The sequence below is a fragment of the Panthera uncia genome, chromosome A2 (genome assembly GCF_023721935.1).
Source record: "Panthera uncia isolate 11264 chromosome A2, Puncia_PCG_1.0, whole genome shotgun sequence".
Classification (NCBI taxonomy): Eukaryota; Metazoa; Chordata; class Mammalia; order Carnivora; family Felidae; genus Panthera; species Panthera uncia.
This window is the reverse complement of record NC_064816.1, coordinates 17,584,712-17,607,223: the sequence shown is the minus strand read 5'-3', so window position 1 is coordinate 17,607,223 and position 22,512 is coordinate 17,584,712. Positions and strand designations below refer to the sequence as shown.

The window sequence follows — 22,512 nt, the reverse complement described above, 5'->3', positions numbered from 1 at the left end:
GGACAGGCCTCAGAGACGGGCCACAGAGTGTGGCCTCAGAGAATGTTTAGGAGTTAGACAAGTGAACGAGGATGTTCAGAGGTCATGGAAGGACGGAGACAGGATGGTCGGCGATGGGGCCGGATGGTGAGGGTCCCGAAGGCCAGCTGGGGGAGTGGAGACTTTATCCAGATGGCGATGGGAACTATTTGGAATTCAAGCTGAGGGCCTGGTCCCATGGGACAGGAGTCTCAGGAAGTATCTCTGGGAAAGGTGGAGGGTGTGTCAGGACTGGCCTAAAGCCAGATGGAAGGCCTCCTCGGTAGGCCCTAGGACAGTGACCTTGAGGATGGGAAAGAGGAATTGATATTTCTCAGAGGCCTTGAGCTGTGGCTCCCGAGACTGTCTAGATGAGAGGCTACAGTCTGCTTCTGCATTAACCTGAAAGCTCACCAAATTACTTTTCTGTTACCTCACTTTTACAGATTTCAGTATTTGCATGCTACTCAGGATGCTCTGCCTCATGGCTTCTCACACAAACCTTTGCTTTCCCAAGGGTGAATATTTCCTAGAAGATGCAGACTAAATTCCAAACTATTCCTGGCTCCATAAATCATGACTGTGTAGAAGAACCCATTTAATTCTCCTAATGGTGAGGAATATGTCACATGGGATATCAGCAGTTCTAACCTCACCTGGAGTAATCTGAGGATCCCAGTGAACACTGATAGCCAGGCAGATGGACAGACCTTGGCCAGACCTTCCCCATGCACTCTTAGTTGCTCTTCCCAGGCCTTAGGATGGAACTTCCATGAAGCCTGGACTCCCCAACTTCCTGACGCTGACTGCCTGGAATGATGAGGGCCTCTCTGCCTGTGTTATCATGGCCCTCACTGTGTTTCCTCCTGGGTTGATTCATCTTTATGAGTGTCTGATGACTACGTGTGCACATCTAGGCTCCCCAAGAATCCCCATCTCAGCTCTGCCACCTCCCAGGTAGGACTTAGACAACTAACTTAGGCTTGCCAACCTTCCATTTCCTAGCCTGCAAAGTCATGATAATATTAGCCTCTCACACAGGGATTGTGAGGGTGAAGTGGCTGATGTAGTTAAAACACAAAGTCAAGTGATTGGCATACACATAACCAACTTTATTATTAGTTGTCTCGGTGGTGGGTGGTCCGGGATTTGGGGGTTTTATGCCATACCTTCTCTCCTGGGGAAGAACACGAACACAAGCACTATGGGCAGGCCAGTGATCTCACCTTGGCTCAACCCAGGCTCTTCTGGCTTCACAGACACCAATCGGTGTGGTTTGGGCTACTTGGAAGTGGGGGAAAGAAGGATGTTTGTTTTCTATTTTTGTAGAAGCCAGAGGAGCTATGGCTTTCCAGATTTAAATCAACATGCCCCTGGTTCCAGTGGGAGTAATTAGCCCTACTCAGCCAGCAGGCCTAGGGAGTTGCTCTCTTCAGAGTGGATTCCTAGCTGTTAGCAGACCTCTAGGGTCTCTGCTGCCTTAGTGACAAAGGACACAGTACAGTGGACCCAGGAGGACCTGGAAGTGTGGGTTAGCGGTGCCCCTACCTTGCATTCAAACTCTCAGTTCCACTTCCTCTGAAAAGCATACCCAGAAACATGTCTGTTCTGTCCACATCCAGCCCTGGCATTCAGCCCAGGGACTCCTGCTGGCTGTGGTATGGTGCTGGCCTCTGGTTGTCTGGACCTCTGATTCAGTCTCCCATTTTAATTCACTGTTCAGGGGCTGTTTTCTTCCCCTTGACCTAGAGCAGGGGCTCCTCAACAGAAGGACTTTGTCTGACTTGTCCTATCCCCTGCGCTGGGCTTCAGTGGGGCCTCGGGGGCTAATGGTTGGGCTGGGTTCTCCATATAACTCTGAGCATTTCCCTCACCTGAACTTCTAAGGGGTTCACCAGCCACCAGGCTTAAAAGCACCCCAGAGGGATCTTTGGCTGTAGCCCTTGTAGCACCACATTTAGGTTATTGATGTAATAAGTAACAGGGAGGGTGCTAAGACTGGGTCCAGACTTTCTCCTGGTGGAGGGGTCATAGATGAGCTGTCTACACTCACCTAGGAAAATTCACTAGGCTTAACTTTATGACTAGTGAACAAACAAATCTCTCAGTTTGTGCAAACCAGCTGTGTGGTGTGTCTGGTACCATTCCTTCCTGGATCCAGTTGCTTCCCAGCCTGGAACAGGATGCACCTAGAGGCCCTGCAGAAATTTCCCAGCCCCCTAAACTTCACTTGCCAAAGGTATCTTCTTCCCACTTCACTGTGACATGTGACACATGGCAGTAATTTTGGAGAAAGGACAGATGGGAAAACAGTCATTTCTCATGCCACAACAGAACTGATGGATGGATACACGTCCACTTTCTTCTCAGTCTGTGCTCTCAAATGCTTGTGAAAGACTAGAGGGAAAAGGGAATCCGTAAAAAATCCATCCAGGTAGGGAAAGGCCCAGTCAGAGCCAGCTCACTACTGGGATTTGCGGAGATGCTTAGTCATGGGAAGGCAAATCTTGGGAGAATGAAGAGAGGCGCCTGGATGCCAGCTGGACCACAGGCAAGGCAACATGCAGATGAGCCCCAGGAAGGTAAAGAGGGGCAGAATGCAGACTCTGGGGCTTCTCTGCTTCCCCACACACGGTCCACTTCACCCCAGGTGGCTACTTTTAGTGTGGCAACCTCCACAGGGAGGTTCAGGACCCAAAGATGAAGATGCTGCCGAGAATGAAGAAGAAGGCAAACTATTGCAGGCTTCGGATTATTCCAGAGAGGCTGGGAGAGCTGGCTCCTATCTACAGAGCCCCTGGGCTCTGCACTCTTCTTTTTGTTGTGCTGCTGCTGCTGCTGCTGCTGCTGAGGCCTGTCTCCCCTCCCAAAGAGAGGCAACCCAGGAATGTGGCTCCCTGTCCCCAGTCCTCCTCTGGGATGGAGAAACAGCACTGAAGAGGAAGGAAAGAAGCCCAAGGAAACAGAGCATTTCTCCACTGGCTGAGGCTTGTCAGCACGACTCACTACATGAGGAATAAAGCAGCTCCCAAGCAAGCCTCAGGCTGGTATAAAGCTACAAACAAGACATCTGCTCTTTGCCCTGCTCAGCAGCCCACCTAGGCTGGCCTGGACAAACTTGTTTGTATACTAAGGTCTCCAGCTGGCTGTGGTAGAGTAGGAAAAGGGAACAAAGCTGGAAAGTATAGAATTTGCTTGGAGTATTGTCTGCATAATTCCTTTCCTGTCGTAATGTGCAAATCTTTATTTGCGTTATGTGCAAAAAGCCAGTAAAAAATCATCAGAAATGTTTACCACCAGCCTAACCCCACCGCCCATGCATTGCTCCCAAGAAAGCTAATTAAGCCCCATTGCTATTAGAGTTATGTGCTTCCAAAGGCTTGTTATGACAAGAAAAAATAACGAAGACACAGTTTCTCCAAGTTATAAGCGTCCAAGTCAAAACATGCTGCTTTCCTTGCCCCTCGGCACTCCCCCAGACAGGCCTCCAGGCTGGCTTTGCCTATCTCATTAATGCGTGCATGCACTCATCCCTCAGCCAGTGCATAAACAACTCCTTGGTGCCAGGTCCAGAGAAGACTGAGACCTGGCCTCAAGGAAGTCAGTTGATAGGAGAGAGACAGGCACACAAATAATTTCCCATAAAGGATACAAAATGCTGCCTTGATCCCTACTGCAATCCTTCCCACCAGGATCCCAGTTCCCATGTAGTTCCCTTCACCTACCTCTGTTCCGTGGATAGGAAGGTGGGTGCAGGGGTGGGGAACAGGCCCAAGTGGAGAGTCATGCTTATATGTCCTCTCCTAACCAGCTCACATGTCCTCCCACAGGCAACAGAGGTTCAGACTTCACCCCAGACATGACTCAGACAGTGCAGGGGAATGGGCAGCTTGCTCAGCCCCTCCATCAGACTCTGTTCCACATGCCTTCGGGGAAGTCTCTTAGACAGTACCCTAACTCCTGACCCCTGTGTGTCTCTACTATGACAAACCCAAACATATTACTGAGAATCACTCTTTACCACCAGAGACTTCAGTCTTCAGGACCCAGCCACTCTCTCCACTGAGCTTCGTCTTTGTCCCGATCAGAGTAGATTGTGATAGGGCTTTTCTGCCCTGTCATCTTTAAGGAGTACCCAGGAAGCTTCCAGGAACCACCAAAAGAGTTCCTGCCTTCCAGGAAAGATGGACAGAATGGGGCGGGGTCTCTGATGGTGAAGAAAAAGCTTGGTGACAAGTTAAAAGATCCATAGTCTCTTAGGCCTCTGCTAGACTGGGTGATTTCAATTCCATGAAGTTTAAATTCTAGTTAAATTTGGTACTTTTGAGCCCTAGGACAAGGATGGCATTATTCTAGCTCCAGGATACAGCAGAAAGCAGGAATGTTGAGCCTCCTCTACCCTCACTGAGCTTGCAGTCTCCAAATCGGATCTTTATCTGGCTGCTCCTCAAACCAGGCCCTGAACCTGGAGGTCATCACTGCTGACCCTCAGTTCAGGACCACTGTCCATCCTTATAGCAGTGAGCGTGGCCAAAGAACTGTGAGGACTGAATCACACTCGGGCATCAGGGTTGCCTGAGGAGAGTCCTCCCTGACTCCCCCAGTTTTGGGAAGCAGCAAGTATCAGTTGGGCAACAACATCTGGGTTACCTCTGCTAGTTATGTATTAATAACTCTTCCAGCTGGGAGGCCTGGCATGGCCATTGCTTTCTGTGAAGATGGTCTTTCTGACAGCTGACAGTGTAGACTGAGGAATTCCTAGTAAGCCTAGACAGAAGACATTGGCTGTTTGCCACCAAAAGAGCAGAAAGGTCATGTGTTCAGCTGAGCCTCCCCAACCCTCCCATCTTTGCTTACTCCAACCAAGCCCACCCCTATGACTTGATCTGCTCCAGGGATCTTCTTGGGGCTCACAGGATGGCTATGTCCCTCTCCTAGGCCTGGCTGGCCCAAGGCTTCACTGAGGAGGCTGGATGTCCAGAAGTAAGCTGATAGGCTGCCTTGAGCCAGGGCAGGGCTTAGGGGCACGATGGTTGCTGAGTCAGGTCACAATGGATGCCTCCTCAGCCTCTCATTTGCACGCCAATCGCTGTATGGGACACGAGAAGGCAGAGCTGCCCAACACCTAACCAAACGCTTGTACACCATGTGCTCTTCAAACAAGAGGAGGACTCCATCCCCCTCAGTATCCCCCAAGCCCAGCTCCTTGCCCAACCCAACCAGGCCCATGTTCCCTGAGGGTGAGTTCGTCCAGGACAAAGCTGATCCTCCCCAGGCACATCCAGAGCCAGGCTGCTGCCACCTCCCAACAGGATGTCCCCACCCCTGCCTCACTACCCAGGGCCTTTCTTCACCTTTTGCGACAGAGGTGCTGAGGGAAGTAGGCAGTGAAGTGAGAAGTGATCCCTGGAAAAGGGGCTGGCCTGACCTAGCTCCCAGCCATCTCCAAAAGTTCCAAACTTGGGCTCCACCCTCTACAGACTGAGGTTGTGACACCATGAGGAAAGAAGACTCCAACCCTAGGAACCTTGGCCAGCTGCCAACTGGATGTTCCCAGATGTCTTAGTGTGTACCCAGGGCTGTGGAAGCACTTTGCCTAAGGTATTCCCTGGGGCTTCAGGGTGCTCCTACTCCAGGGTCAACCCAGAGAAAGTCAATCATCTCCTGCTCCATCCCTGTCTGCTTCTTATGTCAAGTGGCAAGTGGGGGACCCCCAACCACGCAACTGAAGATGCCCTACTTCCATTCAGGACCCTCTCAGACCCCATAGTACTTTTAGGTTATGCGCTCAGGAGCTCTGAGGCTGGAGGAAGGGGTGACTTGGGAAGCATCCATTGAGCGCTGAGTCCTACTGTGTGCAGCCACCACACACAAAACCTAAGGCAAGGGAGTGCGCAAAAAAAAAAAAAAAAAAAGTGTACTTTTTGGTTCCTGTCTACGTACATCTGAATTCAAGGACCATCCCGAAGCCTGGACCCCAGATTCGCACCTCCTATTCCCTGCCAGATTCCCTTTCCGAAGGAGAGCGGCACCGGCAAAGGACAGGCTCAGGACCCCGGCTATACTCGTCCCAGTGTCTTCAGGGGCTGTGCAGTGGTGGCTGAGTGAAAAAAGACAGACCGGTTGTACCCCGGTCCGGCCGCTTCGTTTCTGGCCTGGGCCCTGCCCATAGCCCCGCTCTGCCGTGCCCTCCAGTAGGCTATAGTCCACTCTGGGGCCGCCTCATCTCGGTTCGAGGCGGGGTTCTGCCGGGTGCCCCCCGGGAGGCCTGAGTCCCGCCTACAGCCTGCCAGGCTTACCCCGGCCTCTGGCGCCACCTGGTGGGAGCCCTTGGGCACCGTCTGCCTCCTGGGCCCAGAGCGACTGGCGACGACTCCTGCGACTCTGGCGGGCTCACGTGAGGGTGAGGGAGCCTGGAAGCCACAACGAAGGTTGAGGGCAGCCCTCATCACAGCCCCGAACCAACCTAGGAGCACCTAGGGGCATCATCCTGGTCACACGGAACCTTCCAAACGGACCAACTTCGCTCCATCCCCGCTGAGACTTCAGAGTCATCTTCACCAAAGCTGGGGGCAGTAGAGCTAGTGAAAGCCCCAGTGGCCAAGTCTCATGCTGCCCTCACCCCAGGCTGCTCATAGGCGGGCCCACCGCAATCCCAGCAGGTGGGAACCCCCGCTTCAAATGCCTTGCCCTATCTTCTCTGGGTTTTCTATAGGGTTCCCATAAGGGAAATGGTACCCAGCACCTTCCAGTGGGGTGGGAGGAGACTTCAAATAATTATTTGCTGCCCTACAATATTAACAAAATTTTACAATCAGAAAAAAAATTGTTTGAACCAGTGTTGAACCTGCCTTGCACTAGCCACAGCACCTGGATGCTTGTCCTCTTTGGGCCTTAATCACCTTACCTCATGATGGTGATCAAGAAGGTAAGCAAAGCAGGAAAAGAGTTAAGTCATTAGTCCACTATTATTATTAAGATATAGTGATCTATAGAGAGGCGTGATCCTCACCCTCAAAAGACTGGCACTAGAGGGGGGCCTTCCATGCTTTAGAGGAGCTGGGAAGGGCCTCTCCCAGGAGCTTGTTTAGCCTGGGAACAAGTGGAGGCCAGGCTGGGGGCTGCAATAGGATGAGTCATGTGGAGTCTTCCCACTATACTAATGGGTATTCTGGGCTGCCCAGGAACTCCTAGACATCCCAATATTTCCCGCCAACAGCCTTGGGCCAGGCCTTTACATTGGGAGAGAATGCAGATCTTTCTAGCCTCACTTAGATTCTGTCCCTTCTATAGGCAGCCGTGTTTGGAGTGGCTCTTTATCCTAATTCCCAGGTGTCTCAGAACCCTTTGGAGATCAGCGCTGTCCCCCACCTTACAGATAAGGAAGCCAGGCCAGAGGGATCCCAGGAACTTGCCCTTGGTCAGAGGCAGGTGGGAAGGCAGATTCCTGTGGGTCTGTCCCCTCCCCAACTGTGTCCCCTCCTTCCTGCCCCTTTCTTCCACCACCCTGTCTCCAGTTCAGAAGACCTGAGTACAGTCCCACTCCTACCAAGGAGTTAGAGAGACTTTGCGGGAGTGCTGGGGAGCAGGGATCTTCCAGTCCAAATATCAGATATTCCCAAAGAAGAAGCCAGAGGACCTTGTGGCTTCTCTTCTTCCTGACCCTGCTGACCTTACCATTCTCTGCTGAAACCAGGGATCCCTTTGGTTGAATTCAGAGCAGTGAGTCCACTCATAACCCAGTGGCTTCAGGTTAAACATTAAACAGAACTTCCTGAGGCCAAGAGAGCAAGGGCAGGGTTATTTCCTGGGCCCCTGCTGCTAGGACTAGGGGGTGAAGCATGTGTCCCTGAACCAGGGACAGCCTTTTCTCGCACTTATCATTGTGGTATTCCACAAGTAGTTGTTGGAACTCAGCTCCACCTACAGTGAGACTGGTCTCAGTTCCAAGTCTTGAAGATTATGAGCAGAGAAAAAGCCTGGGGGCTATAGGTGGAGATAGTGAGGACCCCAGGGGACAAGCAAGCCCAGAAGAGGTACCAGCTGTTCTGTGACCAATGGCCCCTGATCCTGCTACTGGACACAGCTGCTATGTCCCCTGCTTTCCACACCCTGGGCAGTGTCCCAGGACAACCCAGCCTTTTCCTGGGCACTGAGTCATGCTAAGCCTACCCAGCTGGTCTGTCCATCCCGGGCAGGGCACATAGGGGCAGGCCCCCAGTATCTCTGGGCCCCACCAGGGCATAACAGTGTGGCCAGAAACCATTCTCCCCTTCTTCCCACTAAAAAGTGAAGGCCAAACCTGCCTTGAAACTACCTAGGAGACTGGCCAGCCCCAAGCCCACAAGACAGTTGGGGCAAGAGCTGGGGTGGCATTGCAGGGGGCTTACTCACTCAGGGGCAAACAGCCTATGACAGGCAGGACCTTTCCCACCATCCTGCCAGATGAGGAAGCTGAAGCTCTGCTCACTCAGGCATTAGAGGGGCTAAGGAGGGCTCATGTGTTAGCAGAGCTCTGGGGCACACTCTCACCCCTCCCAGGAGCACAAAAATGGTAAGGTTATGGAGGCTATCAGGTTAGCTGCTCGAAGACCACCTCCAAGTCCTCTGAATGGGCGTGGATGGGTCCTCTCTTCCCTCTGCCAAATGGACATCAGTCCCACACCCCATTCACATCCTAGAACAATGTAGGGGCCAGGGAAATAGATGCTTGGAGGCAATGGCATTGTAATAAAGACACTGCTTTTATTTAGTTTGATATGTTTCTATACAGAATGCAGAAAACACATCTTAAAATCATATAGAAGGAAATAAAAACATGTCAGTGGTTGGTGAACACTTGAATGCGAGATTGGCTCTCTGTCTCACAGAGTCCAACAGCCATCGCCAGCACGGCGCTCAGGGGAGGAGGCTGCCTGCAAGGGCATTGTTGCTGTTGTTATTCTGTTCACTGCCCCATCGCCTCCAGTTGCTATGGCAACAGGCCATTCTGGGCCAGCCACATCTCTGCGCGGCAGTGCCCGATGGTGGGGTTGCTAGGAGCAACAGAGCTGTTTGGAAGGCCTTTCAAAGCCCTCACCTGGAACACTGGGAATTGTTTATTTTTTGACGAGGTCATCAAAAATAATCTCACCAGGTCAGACCCTGCTTGTGCTCCTGACTCTGGGCAGTGGGGAAACTCTGGCTTGGATCAGGGCTCAGAGGCACGAGACCCAGTCACCAGAGGTCCACTGAGCCCTCATCAACAGGCTCCCCCAACTGGGGCACTGCTCACTTAAGTACCCCACCAGGGGCTGAGCAGGGGAGAGAGGCTGGGCCCTGTGGGAAAAGGTGCAAAGGGAATGCCCTTCTGAGAAGGGCAGGCTGGAGACCCCTCCTCTCTGACCGGCCCTCCCCTCCTGAGGCAGCACACACAAATCCTCTGCAAAACTGTCGATATGGCTTAGAAGTGGCTGCTCGGTTTGCAAAGGGAGCCTGGGTCCACCCACCAGCCTTCCATCACGGAAGGGAAACATTATTGCAAAAGGCATTCCTCCCTAAAAGGTACCCAAAATAACCCTTAGACATCAAGAAAAGTCATGCTCAAAATGGTTTCTTCCAAAGGAGGAGAATCAAAGCAGAGTGGGCACCCCTGAGTCATGGGACAGAGATGCAGATGGACGGACGGACGTTCTGCTAAAAAAGGCAAAAGAAGCCCAGTGTAATTCCAGAATTTAAACTGTTACGAAAAGAAGGGGAAAAAAAATCAAAATGAGCAAAGCCGTCAGTTCCATGGAATCAACACTAAGAGCTTGTACAAACTGCTGTAAGCATCACCGTTTTTAATCTTTTTTTTAATAAAACAATTTGAGGCTGTATAAAAACTTTAGTAAAAAATTAGCTTTGAGAGCCCACAGATTTTTACTATGAACTATTGCTGGCACTCCTCCCCAGCCACCAGACCTCTCCCAGCCCAAGGCCCGGAACTGGAGTGCCAGAGAAGAGGGGTGGGGTGGGACAGGGTGGGGCTGTGGACTGTTGGGACAAAGCGGCCAAGGTCAAGTGAGGAAAGAGCATCACATGACATAAAAATATTGCATCTTCACCAAAATGTCCCCCACTGAGTGTTTCAGAAGCCATGATATTCCTTTTAGGAAGGGGAAAAAACACACAGAAGAAGGGTAAAAGAAAATAGGTTGATGTGGTCGAGTCCCTCGACCTCCCAGCCACCCCGCCACGAGCAGCTGGCCCACCCTGGAGCACCTAGGTTGGGGGCCACGGCCACCACTGCCTCTTAGGAGTCCTCTTTCCATGGAAATGAAGACCCCTTGGTGGGGGGCCACCAGCGTGCATGGGGTAGGGGTGTGGATGTCCACGGCCAGGAGGCCCCTCCGGCTTCCAGCCCCTGGCAACAGCGGGAGAGCAAGCCCAGCACCAGGACCCTGGCCCCAGAGCCAGGGCCAGGAGGCCCCCAGTCAGGCTCCGGGGTATCAGAGCAACCAAGTTTACATAGTGTGAAAAAATAGGATTCCTTTGATAAAAAATACTGTCCCTTGGTCTTCTCTAAGTTTGAAACACCCTGGGAGCTTATTTTTAGCAAAGCAATTTCCCATACCCACCCAAAAATTATACATACAAGTTTAGGTAAACAGCAGATTAAATGTAAAAACTTAACCTTAACTTCTGAAAGTCCTTTGAATTTAATCTTTAGCTACTGTTTTCCATGTTACATCCTGCAGCTAGACACACGTGAATAGAAAAAACAGTACAGTTAGTGTTAAAGGCAAAACGCAGAGAGCCGGGAAGCTGCCCGGCACTGCCTGCGAGTTCATTCACGGCTCCGCTTCATCTACCTCTACTCCAAACAGTGCTTTCAGAGCCAGCCATCAAAACCGCAGCGAAGAATTTTCTATGAACAAACAAAAAGCTGTTAGGCAAAAAATAAAAGTAAAAATGTCCCCAAAGCCTTTCCGGCTGCTTTGGGGTTTAGGAGGACCAGAGAGGGCGGGCTTGTCCAGGCCTCGCGTGTGTCAGTGTGTGCTAGGTCAGGTGTCGGCTCCCAGTGGGCGATGGTCTGCAGGCCACCGGTCTCCACAGACAACACCGTGTTGTCTCCAGGGCCCTGCCCTACCCCTGCCTCCACCCAGGCGCTTGTGGGTTAAGGGGGCACGTAGGGAGGGGGCGACCGGTATGGGGTCATGTTCTTGGGACGAGAGCCCTTGCCCTCCAGGGGGGCCGTGAAGGGTGGGGGGGGCTGGTAAGGAGGCGCATTGGGATCCTCATCCCGCAGGGGCGTGTACTCTCCCACGGTGTCCTGGTTCAGAGGAGTGGTCTCGGGCACGCTCTGGTTGGGGTACTCAGGAGGGGGGAGAGGGGCTTTCTCCTCCTGCAGGATAAGTGGCATGCTGGAGGAGGGTGGCGGCTTGGAGTCATCCAGCTCGTCTGCAAAGATGATAGGCACCCCCTTCTTGATGAAGGTGGCCTGGTCCTCGAGGGTGAGCTTGCCCTTCCGCTTCTTGCGATAGCAGATCATGGCAATGATGCCGGCGATGAGCAGGATGGCTGCAACCACCACGGCTGGAATGACCGTGTGCAGGTAAACGTCATCCTCACTGCTCTTCTCAGGGTCCCTATCCGGCATGTCTGTGGGCGGTGCCTCTGAGGGCACCCTCTTGGGTGGTGCCACAGGGATAAACTGTAGATGCCGGCAGCTGCCCGAGCCTGTCACAGCAATGCTCGTGGCCTTGAAGTCAGGCTCCAAGGCGTTGGAGAAGGCAGCCCGAGGTTTCCCATCATCTTCAGCAATCCTCCGGCTCAGCCCCATGATCCGCTCCTTGGGGCAGGGCTCCAGGGGCAATGTGTTGTTGGTCCACTCCACCACGATGGAGCCCCGGGTGATATTCTGCAGAGTGATGGTGCTACAGTTGCGGTCCCCAAAAGCAAAGGCTAGCTTCTTCACCAGGGCGATCTTCTTGTGGATGTCATTCACCACTGGTGCTGGGTCACCCATAAACTTGGCCTTGAACCGTGCAGGAGCCCTGTCTCCTTGAGGGCGCTTGTGGACATGGATCTCAAAAGCATCCACAGCTGATAGGCCCCCTTTGTCTGTGGCATGCATAAAGTACTCGTGCTTGCCCACGTGGTTGCTGTCAGGCAGGCCATACATGAGCTGGCTGTTGCTGTTGAACTGTACCCAAGACTTCTCACCTACCAGCTGCTGCTCCCGAAGCTTCAGAGTCAGTTTCAGCTTATCAGTGGTGGTGTCCTCATTGTCATAGAAAGTGTCTGATGGGATCTTCACCTCAAAGTAAGTGCCAACCCAGGCATCAACCCTGTCGATATGGTTCTTGAGCTCTGGCCGCTGGTTGGGTTCTGCTCCACGGGGAACCCCACTCGTGGTGGTGCGGATGCGAGTAGGCGGGGAGGCAGTTTCCAATCTGGTTATGGGAGCTTTGGTGGTGACCCGTGGCACCGGGCGGGGCGTCCGTGGCTTTTTGGTAGGCCTTCGAGTTGTGGTGGTTGAGGAGTCAGTAGAAGGCGTGGCTGGTTTTGGTGTGGATATTCGTGGCTTCTTGGTGGTAGTCGTGGGAGGGGTGGCGACTGCTGTGGGCTCCACATAGCCAGGAATGGTCATCGTTGGACGGATCTGGCCAGGAACTGTGGTGCCAGCTTCTGACACCCGAGTGGGCTGGATGGGGCCTAAGGTTGGGGTCTGAATAATGGCACCTCGAGTCCGAATGGTGACTGTGGGCTTTCCAGGAACAGGATCTCTGACTGGAGGAGCCATGGTCTCTGTTGGAGGAGCAATGGCTGGAGATGTGGGGGTAGGCACAATCCTGGATGGGGGCTCCTGGATGGCCGTGGTTGGAGGCCCAATGGCAGTGACAGGTGTGGGTGTGGCATGGATCTGCCTCCGGATGCGTTTGGGAAGAGGGGGCTTCTTGTTGGCTATATGCCAACCCACCACAGGGTAGCCAAGCTGGGCGGACATAGTGCCCTCTCTGGCAGGGGCCTCCACACCACGAATATCAGGCACATTGTTCTGGTTCAGGGAGCAGCCCAGCTTCCAAGAGAGGAGGGCCCCATTCTCTACCACCTTTTTCGCATTTCCTGGGCCAGCCATGAAGGCTGACATGTCAAACAGTCTATTATTCACCACTGGTACCAACTTCATGTTGTGAAGCTCCACTTCTGAGAAGCTCTGCATCCTGTGCAGGAGGTCAATCCTTTGCTTTGGGGTCATCTTGGTGAGGTCAGCATCCAGAATGACCGTCAGAACAGTCACAGGCTCATCGGCAGCACAGGCAGATGACCCCACCTCAGCAGGGTCTGGTGATGCCGCCCGCACAGACTGCAGCTCACAGTGGTCTTCAGGGTATACCTCAATAGAGAACACGCTGGAGGTCTGGGGAACATGGCTCCCATTGGCCCCCAGCCGTGCAGTGCTCACTGAAATGTAATGCACACCCTTATCGGTATCAAGAGGGAGGCCCTCCAGGGTGTGGCGCTGCGGGTCCCAGTGCAGCCAGGATGGCAGGGCCTCCTTCCCCGCTGTGGACACCTAAAAGAGATACCAGTGTGAGTTAAGTGGTACTGTCAATGAATAACCTGACAATGATCACAACAGTTCATCACGGACCCAGCCTGAATTGTGTGACAGGCTTAAGGTAGAATTGAGAATTTCTGCTGGGGGCGGGGGGGGGGGGGGCAACTCCTCTCCTGGAGCTCTCATTCACCTGTCACAAAAGACTGGGGCTGCCAGATAGGCTAGCTTGGAATGCACATGATTTGCCCAAGGCCACACTGTGGGGAGACAGCAGTGGTAGCACTCAAACACACGTCTCATCCCAGAGAGCAGATGCCATGGAGCTCAAGAAATGTTGCAGGTTTTTACAACAGTGATATATACCCTGCCACCTACTTACCCACTTGGCTTGCAGAATCAGGTGCGAGTGTCTTATCCCTCAGCACTCCTTTCAACCCCATCTCAGCCTTCTCCCTGCCCTCTACAGACACAATTTTGCTCAAGTCGTATGCCCTTCCTGCCCAGGGTGGAAATGCATGTGGGCCTGGGTGCAAGAGACAGCTCAATGTCTCCAGATGCCTCAACTTTACAACCACGTCAGTGGGACGTGCGTTCAAGTAGAGTGGGATGCATTTGGGTAGCAAATACAGTTAGCGGTATCTAATGTTTGGTGTTTTTTTCTTAAAGTAGGCTTCACGCCCAGCACAGAGCCCAACGCGGGGCCCAAACTCATGACTCTGAGATCAAGACCTGAGATGAGACCAAGAGTTGGACGCTTAACCAACTGAACCACCCAGGTGCCCCTGTATATAATGCCTTAATTAACCCTGCTTTTTAAAACTCAAGAAAAATTGCAACACCCAGGGTCAGGTACTGGAAACAATTATTCTGGAAGTGTTTATCAAAGATTCCAAGGAGCTCTGGCCTAAGGGAGAGTTCTATAGTCAACTTAAGTTTGGGAAATCTACAGAACCCATGTCTGACCTTGGAGAGCCCAGTCACAAAGGCAGGCCTGAGGAGCTCACCCCTTATTCCACCCAACAGCACCTCCCAGGTGCTCCTATTTTAGGGTAGAAGTCCTTTTCTAAAGGGGCATGACTGGTAATAATCAAGGTATGCAAAGGAATGCTGCCAGAGAAATTTCAACCATCAGTTGACAAAGGGAAACAAGACTTGCCTCTTGCCCAGGCCCTATCCACAATTACTCTCACCTTTGGGAAACACCTATTCCTGCCCCCAATGCCAGAAAGGTGGCACCCACTCTCTGACCTAACCAAAGGCACTCTTAGCTCCACTATACCATTCCACTAAGCTCAGAGACAACACTGGCCAACAGACATGTCTTACTGCTAGCCTTGGCACCAGGAATTGTCCTTCATGGCCATTGCTTGTCAGCAGAGGGATAATAAAATGTTTCTCTTCCCACAGCAGGAAGACCAGAGTCATGCCTGCAGGGCTCCATAGGGGCTCTGGTTCCTCAGGCTTCCTCCCGCCAAGAGTCAGGTACCTGATTGGGAAGGAGACCCAGAGCTCATACCTGATCTTCCCAGCCAGGACCCAGTGTTCAGGCAGCATGTCATTCCACCAATCTTATCAGTGACCAGATACTTACCTCCCTATAAACAGATTTCCTACTTCCAGCAAAAACCCATGAGAAGACATCAGACATTATTAGAAGTTACTATTATTGGGGTTGTCCTTTACTGACTGCTGTCTGAGCCACTGAGATTACTGAGGGTATATGAACAGCTTCCCCCCCCCCCAATGTTTATTCGTTTTTGAGAGAGAGAAACAGAGTGTGAGTGGAGGAGGGGCAGAGAGAGAGAGAGAGCAGGACACAGAATCCGGAGCAGGCTCCAGGCTCTAAGCTGTCAGCACAGAGCCCGACGCAGGGCTTGAATCCAAGAACTGTGAGAACCTGAGCCAAAGTTGGCCGCTTAACTGACTGAGCCACCCAGGCGCCCCTGTGAACAGCATTTCTTTTGTGACCACTATCTAATTAATGCACCACTAAGAACCCCCCTTCTTGTCCTTCACCATCCACTGCAAACACAGTGGTAAAATATCTGAAATGGTAAAATATCTGTAAATATGGGTAGCTTGAAATCCATGAAAAATGCTAAATATATTTTTCCTTTAAAATCTTTTTTAGCTACAAAAATACTTACTTCAAATGTTTTGCTTAAAAGTCTATGCTTCACTTTTTTTTTCAGTTATATTAAATATGAAAACTGTCACATCCATATATAAACATATAAAGCAAAGGCTAAATGTCTCATTTTGCAAAAAACAGGAAGCAAATCTTTAAGGCCTAAATAGAGTAGTCAGGGAACCATGAGATGTTTTACAAAGGTGGGGTATGACTTATGGCCCTGAGAGGCAGACAGTAGGTGAGCCAGAGTATAGCCTGGTTTCCAGCCACTCCATTATGTTTCCTAAACTCATTCCATCCCAATGGCCACCACTGGAATGAGAGCACACCTAGAAGAGGGAGGGCCTAGAAGAGAGCTCAAGGTGAAGTCATCCAAGGAGAAGTCACCTGTAGAGAAGACCAAACAGAGCCAGGAGAGACCAGGATAGGCTCTGGAAGTGGGTACCAACTGGCTGGCCAGGCCCCTGGGACATTCCTGAGTAGCCAGGCATCTGTGCCTGTGCCCAGCCCTATGTATTCCATCAGCACAGATGAGTACATAGCCCAGTGCTTTTCCAAGTCTCTCACTAGAGATACAATGGCACTTTATAACAGAGAAAACAGAGAAGGGCCCCACCTCCTCAAGCTTCCTAGCCTGGCTCAATTCCTATTCTTCTGACCCCAAGGGCCACAGCTCTGCTGCCAGACATTTCCTAAGGAATAAGCCCCAAGCCACCCTTCGGCCAAGGTTCCCACACAGCCACCGTTGGAATACGTATACTTATTTAAACTATGCCAAGTAACATTATCACACGTTAATAACATATAATAGCCTCTCCAACCCACATTCCTGCCTTCCTTTCTGCAGATTCTGGCTCCCCAGGATCCTGGGGTGCTAGCCATGCCCCGGCCACAGGACAGGTGTCCAATGTGGATCTCTAGCCCTAAAGCAGGCAGTCCCCAGGGCCTTAGGTACTCCTCATACAGGAAGGAAAGGTAACAACCTGAATGGTCTAAAATCCATGCATCTCTGAGCATTATGGTACTGGGAATGTCAGGCCCAGGCAGCACTTTGGGCGGCAATGATTTGCTTTAATAAAGGGCCACATGAAGCAAAACAAATGAACTCCACAAGGAACCTAGCCAAGTCACAGGCAAGCTGGCATCTCTGTATTTTCAAGGTTATTTGGGGAAAGCCCCTGAACTAGGAAGTCTGAACATGCCTCAAGGGCTGGCACTGTCCACAGACCCTGAAGGATTCCACTAACAGCCCCTTGCTCCTGAGGGCACCCAGTTCAGGGAATGCTCTGCAATGCAGCACCTGCTCTACCCTGACAAAGCAGGAGGCCTTCAGCCCATGGGAATTCCACACATCCTTCCAAGCTTTCAAAACTTCCAGGCTCTACACACTTTTTCTCTTAAGGCCTAAGGGCAAAGCAGGTTATAAAAGTTACTCCTGAGAGATGCTGCCCCTATGACAAGCCAGGACTCTTCCTATAACAGCAGATGATCTGACAAGAAGCCCCATCTTCAGGAGTCCTTGGCTGAACTCCAGCTCCAGCTAGGCTGAGGCTTGACCCAACCTCAGCCTCAGTTTTCTCATCTGCAAAAAGAAGAAAATGATGCCATCATTTGCCACAATCACAGGGCCAGGCACACATTGGATTCTCTGTGGGTGCTGGTTCCCCGCACACTCCTGGGCTGAGAGAGGACCCAGTATGTATTGTGAGGCATCTGCACTGACAGGTCCAGGGTCCACTCCCAGTCTTCCTTCTGGCCTTGGACCCAGCATACACTGTGGCCATTTCTCCCTGTTCATCCCCCAAAGCAGAAGCTCAAAGCATCAAAGGGAAGTGGGGAGGCCACAGGAAGGGGAAGCCAGGATCCTTCCTACAGGGGAACAAAGCCCAGGGACCCTCAGGGACTTTCTTGCCTCTTAAGACCTATCTGCCAGGAGTGGATGAAAACCCTGAGGGGTGTGGGGTAGAGGAGAACTTGCTGCAGGGACAACCCAAAGACCAGCATCCAGCTCTTCAGTCTCATACAGGGGTGCTCCATCCTGATACATTTGCACATGAGATTCTCACTAACCTTAGAGATACTCATAGGAAGATTTCTGCCCTAGCTGTCTCCCATCCAAGTACTAACCAGGCCCGACCCTGCGTAGCTTCTGAGATCAGACGAGATTGGGCACGTTCAGGATGGTATGGCCATAGACTCTGCCCTAGCCGTACCACCTACAACTAACCTTTAATGGCTGCTACACTAGGAATGGCAGACAAGAGGCAGGAATCAGAGCTCTTGTGAGCTGCTCATCAGTGCCAGCACATATGTTTGGGTGACAGGCTGGTCCAGGCCATGGAACTCCCCCAGGGTTTCAGGTCACTCAGCCAAAATACCAACACTGTCTTTGAGTTGGGGGAGGCAAGGCCTGCTGGCCTTATGAAGCAGCCACCTTGGAAAGAAGTCTTCAGGCTGTTAGTGGGAACACTCATAGGAGGCAGAAACTGCAGGAGGAAGGCTGAAGATCATAGGCTCTAGCTCACAGACTCACATAAAAATAGCCAGAAATCCTTCAGCAACCCTCAGAAAGGACACGCTTCTGAGATGGAAGGCAAGCCCACCAGTGAGGAAAACAAGATCTCCAATAGCCACACACGGAGTTTTAGAACTCTTGATCCAGGGGAGCCTAGGTGGCTCAGTCAAACATCTGACTTCAGCTCACATCATGATCTCACGATTCTTGAGTTCGAACCTGACATCATTGTTCTGCACTGGTAGCATGGAGCCTGCTTGAGATTCTCACTTTCCCCTCTCCCTCTGCTCTTCCCCTGCTTGCACTTTCTCTTAAAATAAATAAATAAACTTAAAAAATAATAATAAAAAAAAGAAGTATTGATCCATAAAGTGCATCCAAAAACATTAAGAATCAAAACCACAAAACTTGGGCAGACCCATATGGAGTTCCAAAGGTTACCCAGCAATGCCCACAATGAACCACCACAACCAATGACTGGGGAACTGCCAAATATGAAGGTTCTGGCCACTCTTTAGTCTACACTAACAGATGACTAGTAACTGACTCCCTGTTCAGCTCTGGGACACTGTCTCCAACTGTTTCGCTGGTGCCCTCTCTCACACAGAACGTCAAACATCAAGTTTGATAAAGATACAGCACCTGTTCTAAACACCATGCAACACAAGTAACATCTCTCACCCCAAATTAGTATCCTTCTAAACCTGGAGAGAGAGCAAAGGGCAGAGGAACTTCCAGTACTTAATCCCTTACTCAAAAAGCAAGTTTCTAATACCAAAACCAGATAAAGCCACCACACAAAAAGAGAGAACTATATAGGCTAATATCTCTGATAAACATAGATGCAAAAATCCCCAAGAAAATACTAGCAAACTGAATCCAACAATACATTAGAAAAGTTCACCACAATCACCCAGGATGCAAAGGTAGTTCAATATTCTCAAATTAATCAATGTGATATGTCACAGCAATAAAAGAAAAGATAAAAACCACATGATCATTTCAACAGATGCAGAAAAAGCATGTGACAAAATACAACATCCATTCATGATAAAAACCCTCAACATTCTATTTTAATATGAAATTTACTGCCAAATTGGTTTCCATACAACACCCCAAAAACCCTCAACATTCTTGATAGAAACCCTCAACAAAGTAGGTCTAAATGGAACATAACCTCAGCATAATACAGGTCTTAATACGAAAAACCCACAGCAAACATCATATTCAATGGAGAAAAACTGAGAGCTTTTCTCCTAAAGTCAGGAACAAGACAAGGATGCCTACTCTCACAATTTTTATTCAACATTGTACTGGAAGTCCTACCCACAGCAATCAGACAACAAAAAGAGGGGGCATCTGGGTGGCTCAGTCGGTTAAGCATCTGACTTCGATGCGGGTCATGATCTCACAGTCTGTGGGTTTGAGCCCCACACTGAGCTCTGTGCTGATAGCTCAGAGCCTGGAGCCTGCTTTGGATTCTGTCTGTCTGTCTCTCTCTGCCCCTCCCCCACTCACACTCTGTCTTTCTCTCTCAGAAATAAACATTAAAAAATATTTTTTTTAAATTTTTTTTTTAACATTTATTTATTTTTGAGACAGAGAGATACAGAGCATGAACGGGGGAGGGTCAGAGAGAGGGAGACACAGAATCTGAAACAGGCTCCAGGCTCTGAGCTGTCAGCACAGAGCCCGACGTGGGGCTCGAACTCACGGACCGCGAGATCATGACCTGAGCTGAAGTCGGCCGCTTAACTGACTGAGCCACCCAGGCGCCCCTAAAAAATATTTTTTTAAAAAGACAACAAAAAGAAAAAAAATTTTTCACTATTTGCAGATGACACGATACTAAAGAAAACCCTGAAGACTCCACCAAAAACTACTAGAACTGATAAATGAATTCAGTAAAGTCACAGGATACAAAATCAGTGTAGAGAAATCTGTTGCGTTCCTTCCTGTACACTAATAATGAAGCAGAATGAAGAGAAATTAAGAAAACACAATCCCGTTTGGGCACCTGGGCAGTTCAGTTGTTTGAGCATCTGTCTTCAGCTCAGGTCACGATCTCATGGTTTGTGAGTTCAAGCCCCATATCGGGCTGGCTGCTGTCAGCGCAGAGCCCGCTTTGGATCTTCTGTCCCCCTTTTTATCTGCCCCTCCCCGACTTATGCTCTCTCAAAAATAAGTAAAAAAATGTTATTAAAAAAAAATCCTATTTACAATTGTACCCAAAATAATAAAATATCTAGGAATAAACTTAACCGAGATCAAAGACCTGTACTCTGAAAATTATAAAACATTGATGAAAGAAACTGCGGACAACACAAAGAAATGGAAAGACATTCCATGCTCACAGATTAGAAGGACAAACATCATTAAAATGTCTGTACAACCCAAAGCAATCTACAGATTTAATGCAATTCCTTTCAAAAGACCAACAGCATTTTTCATGGAACTAGAACAAACAATCCTAAAATCTGTATGGAACCACATAAGACCCTGAACACCAAAGCAACCTTGAAAAAGAAAAGCAAAGTGGAGGCATCACAATTCTTGAGTTACATTACAAAGCTGTAGTAATCAAACAGTGTAGTACTGGCATAAAAACAGACACATAGATCAATGGAACAAAACAGAAAACCCAGAAATAAACCCACAATTATATGGTCAATTAATCTTCGACAAAAAGAAAGAATATCCAGTGGGAAAAAGACAGTCTCTTCAACAAATGGTATTAGGAAAACTGGTCATCTACATACAAAAAAATGAAGCTAGACCACCTTCTTATACCATACACAAAAATAAACTCAAAATGGATTAAAGACCTAAATGTAAGACCTGAAACCATAAAAATCCTAGAAGTGAGCCCAGGTAGTAATTTATGACATTAGCTGTAGCAATATTTTTCTAGATATGTCTCCTGAGGCAAGGGAAACAAAGCAAAAATAAACTATTGGAACTACATCAAAATAAAAAGCTTCTACACAGTGAAGGAAATAATAAAACTAAAAGGCAACCTACTGAATGGGAGAAGATATACACAAATGACATATCTGATAAACGGTTAGCATCTAAAATGTAAAAAGAAACTTATACAACTCAACACCCAAAAAACAAATAATCCAATTTAAAAAAGGGCAGAAGAGATGAACACACATTTCTTCAAAGAAGACATCCAGATGGCCATCAGACAAATGCTCAACATCACTCATCATCAGGGAAATACAAATCAAAACTAAATTGAGGTATCGCTTCATACCTGTTAGAATGGCTAAAATCAAAAACACAAAAACAAGTATTGGTGAGGATGTGGAGAAAAAGGAAACCTCGTGCACTGTTGGTGGAAATGCAAACTGGTGCAGCCACTCTGAAAAACAGTATGGAGGTTCCTCAAAAAGTTAAAAATAGGGGCGCCCAGGTGGCGTAGTCAGTTAAGCATCCAACTCTTGACTTCGGCTCAGGTCATGATCTCACGGTTTGTGAGTTTGAGCCCCAAATTGGGCTCTGTGCTGATGGTGCAGAGCCTGCTTGGGATTCTGTCTCTCCTTCTCTCTGCCCCTCCCCTGCTTGTGCACTTCCCACACCCCCTCCCTCACCTCAAAATAAATAAATAAACATTAAAAAAAATTTTTTTTAAGTTAAAAATAAAACTACTCTACAATCCAGTAATTGCATTACTTGGTATTTACCCCAAAAAATACAAAAACACTAATTCAAAGGGATATATGCACTCCTAGGTTTATTGCAGCATTATTTACAATAGCCAAATTATGGAAGCAGCCCAAGTGTCCATCAATAGAAGAACAGATAAAGAAGTGGCGTATCTATACAATGGACCATCTTGGCATTTGCAACGACATGGAGGGAGCTAACGAGTATAATGCTAAGTGAAATAAGTCAGTCAGAGAAAGACAAAGACCATATGAAATCACATATGTGGCATTTAACCAACAAAACAAAGGAAAAAAGAGAGAGAGGCAAACCAAGACACAAACTCTTAACTATGGAGAACGGATGGTTACCAGAGGGGAGGTGGGTGGGTAAAACCAGTGATAGGGATTAAAGAGTAACACTTTGTGATGAGCTCTGAGTAATGTATAGAAGTGTTGAATCACTATATCATACACCTGAAACTAATATAACACTGTATGATAACTACTGGAAGAAAAATTAAAAACTTAAACAAACAAGTTTCCACCCACAGTATGTGCCAGCCAGTTAGGCATAGTTGAAAGGCAAAACTAAAGAACTAGACTCTCACTAGAGCCTAATTAATTATGACCACTCGCTTCAGAAACCAAGAAAACCTAAGCTTTATCATTC

General features: G+C 49.5%; 1 protein-coding gene across 5 annotated transcripts in view; it reads right to left on the bottom strand.

Annotated features, from left to right (window-relative positions):
• Positions 1–8,743: 8,743 nt before the first annotated feature.
• The window catches only part of DAG1 (dystroglycan 1), a 69,957-nt gene continuing 56,188 nt past the window's right edge, over positions 8,744–22,512 (bottom strand). For all 5 annotated transcript variants that reach the window (XM_049640469.1, XM_049640468.1, XM_049640470.1 and 2 more), the window contains one exon: positions 8,744–13,558. In XM_049640469.1, the coding sequence (XP_049496426.1) occupies positions 11,156–13,558 (2,403 nt within the window). In that variant the 3' untranslated portion in view covers positions 8,744–11,155. The remainder of the gene's footprint in view (positions 13,559–22,512) is intronic.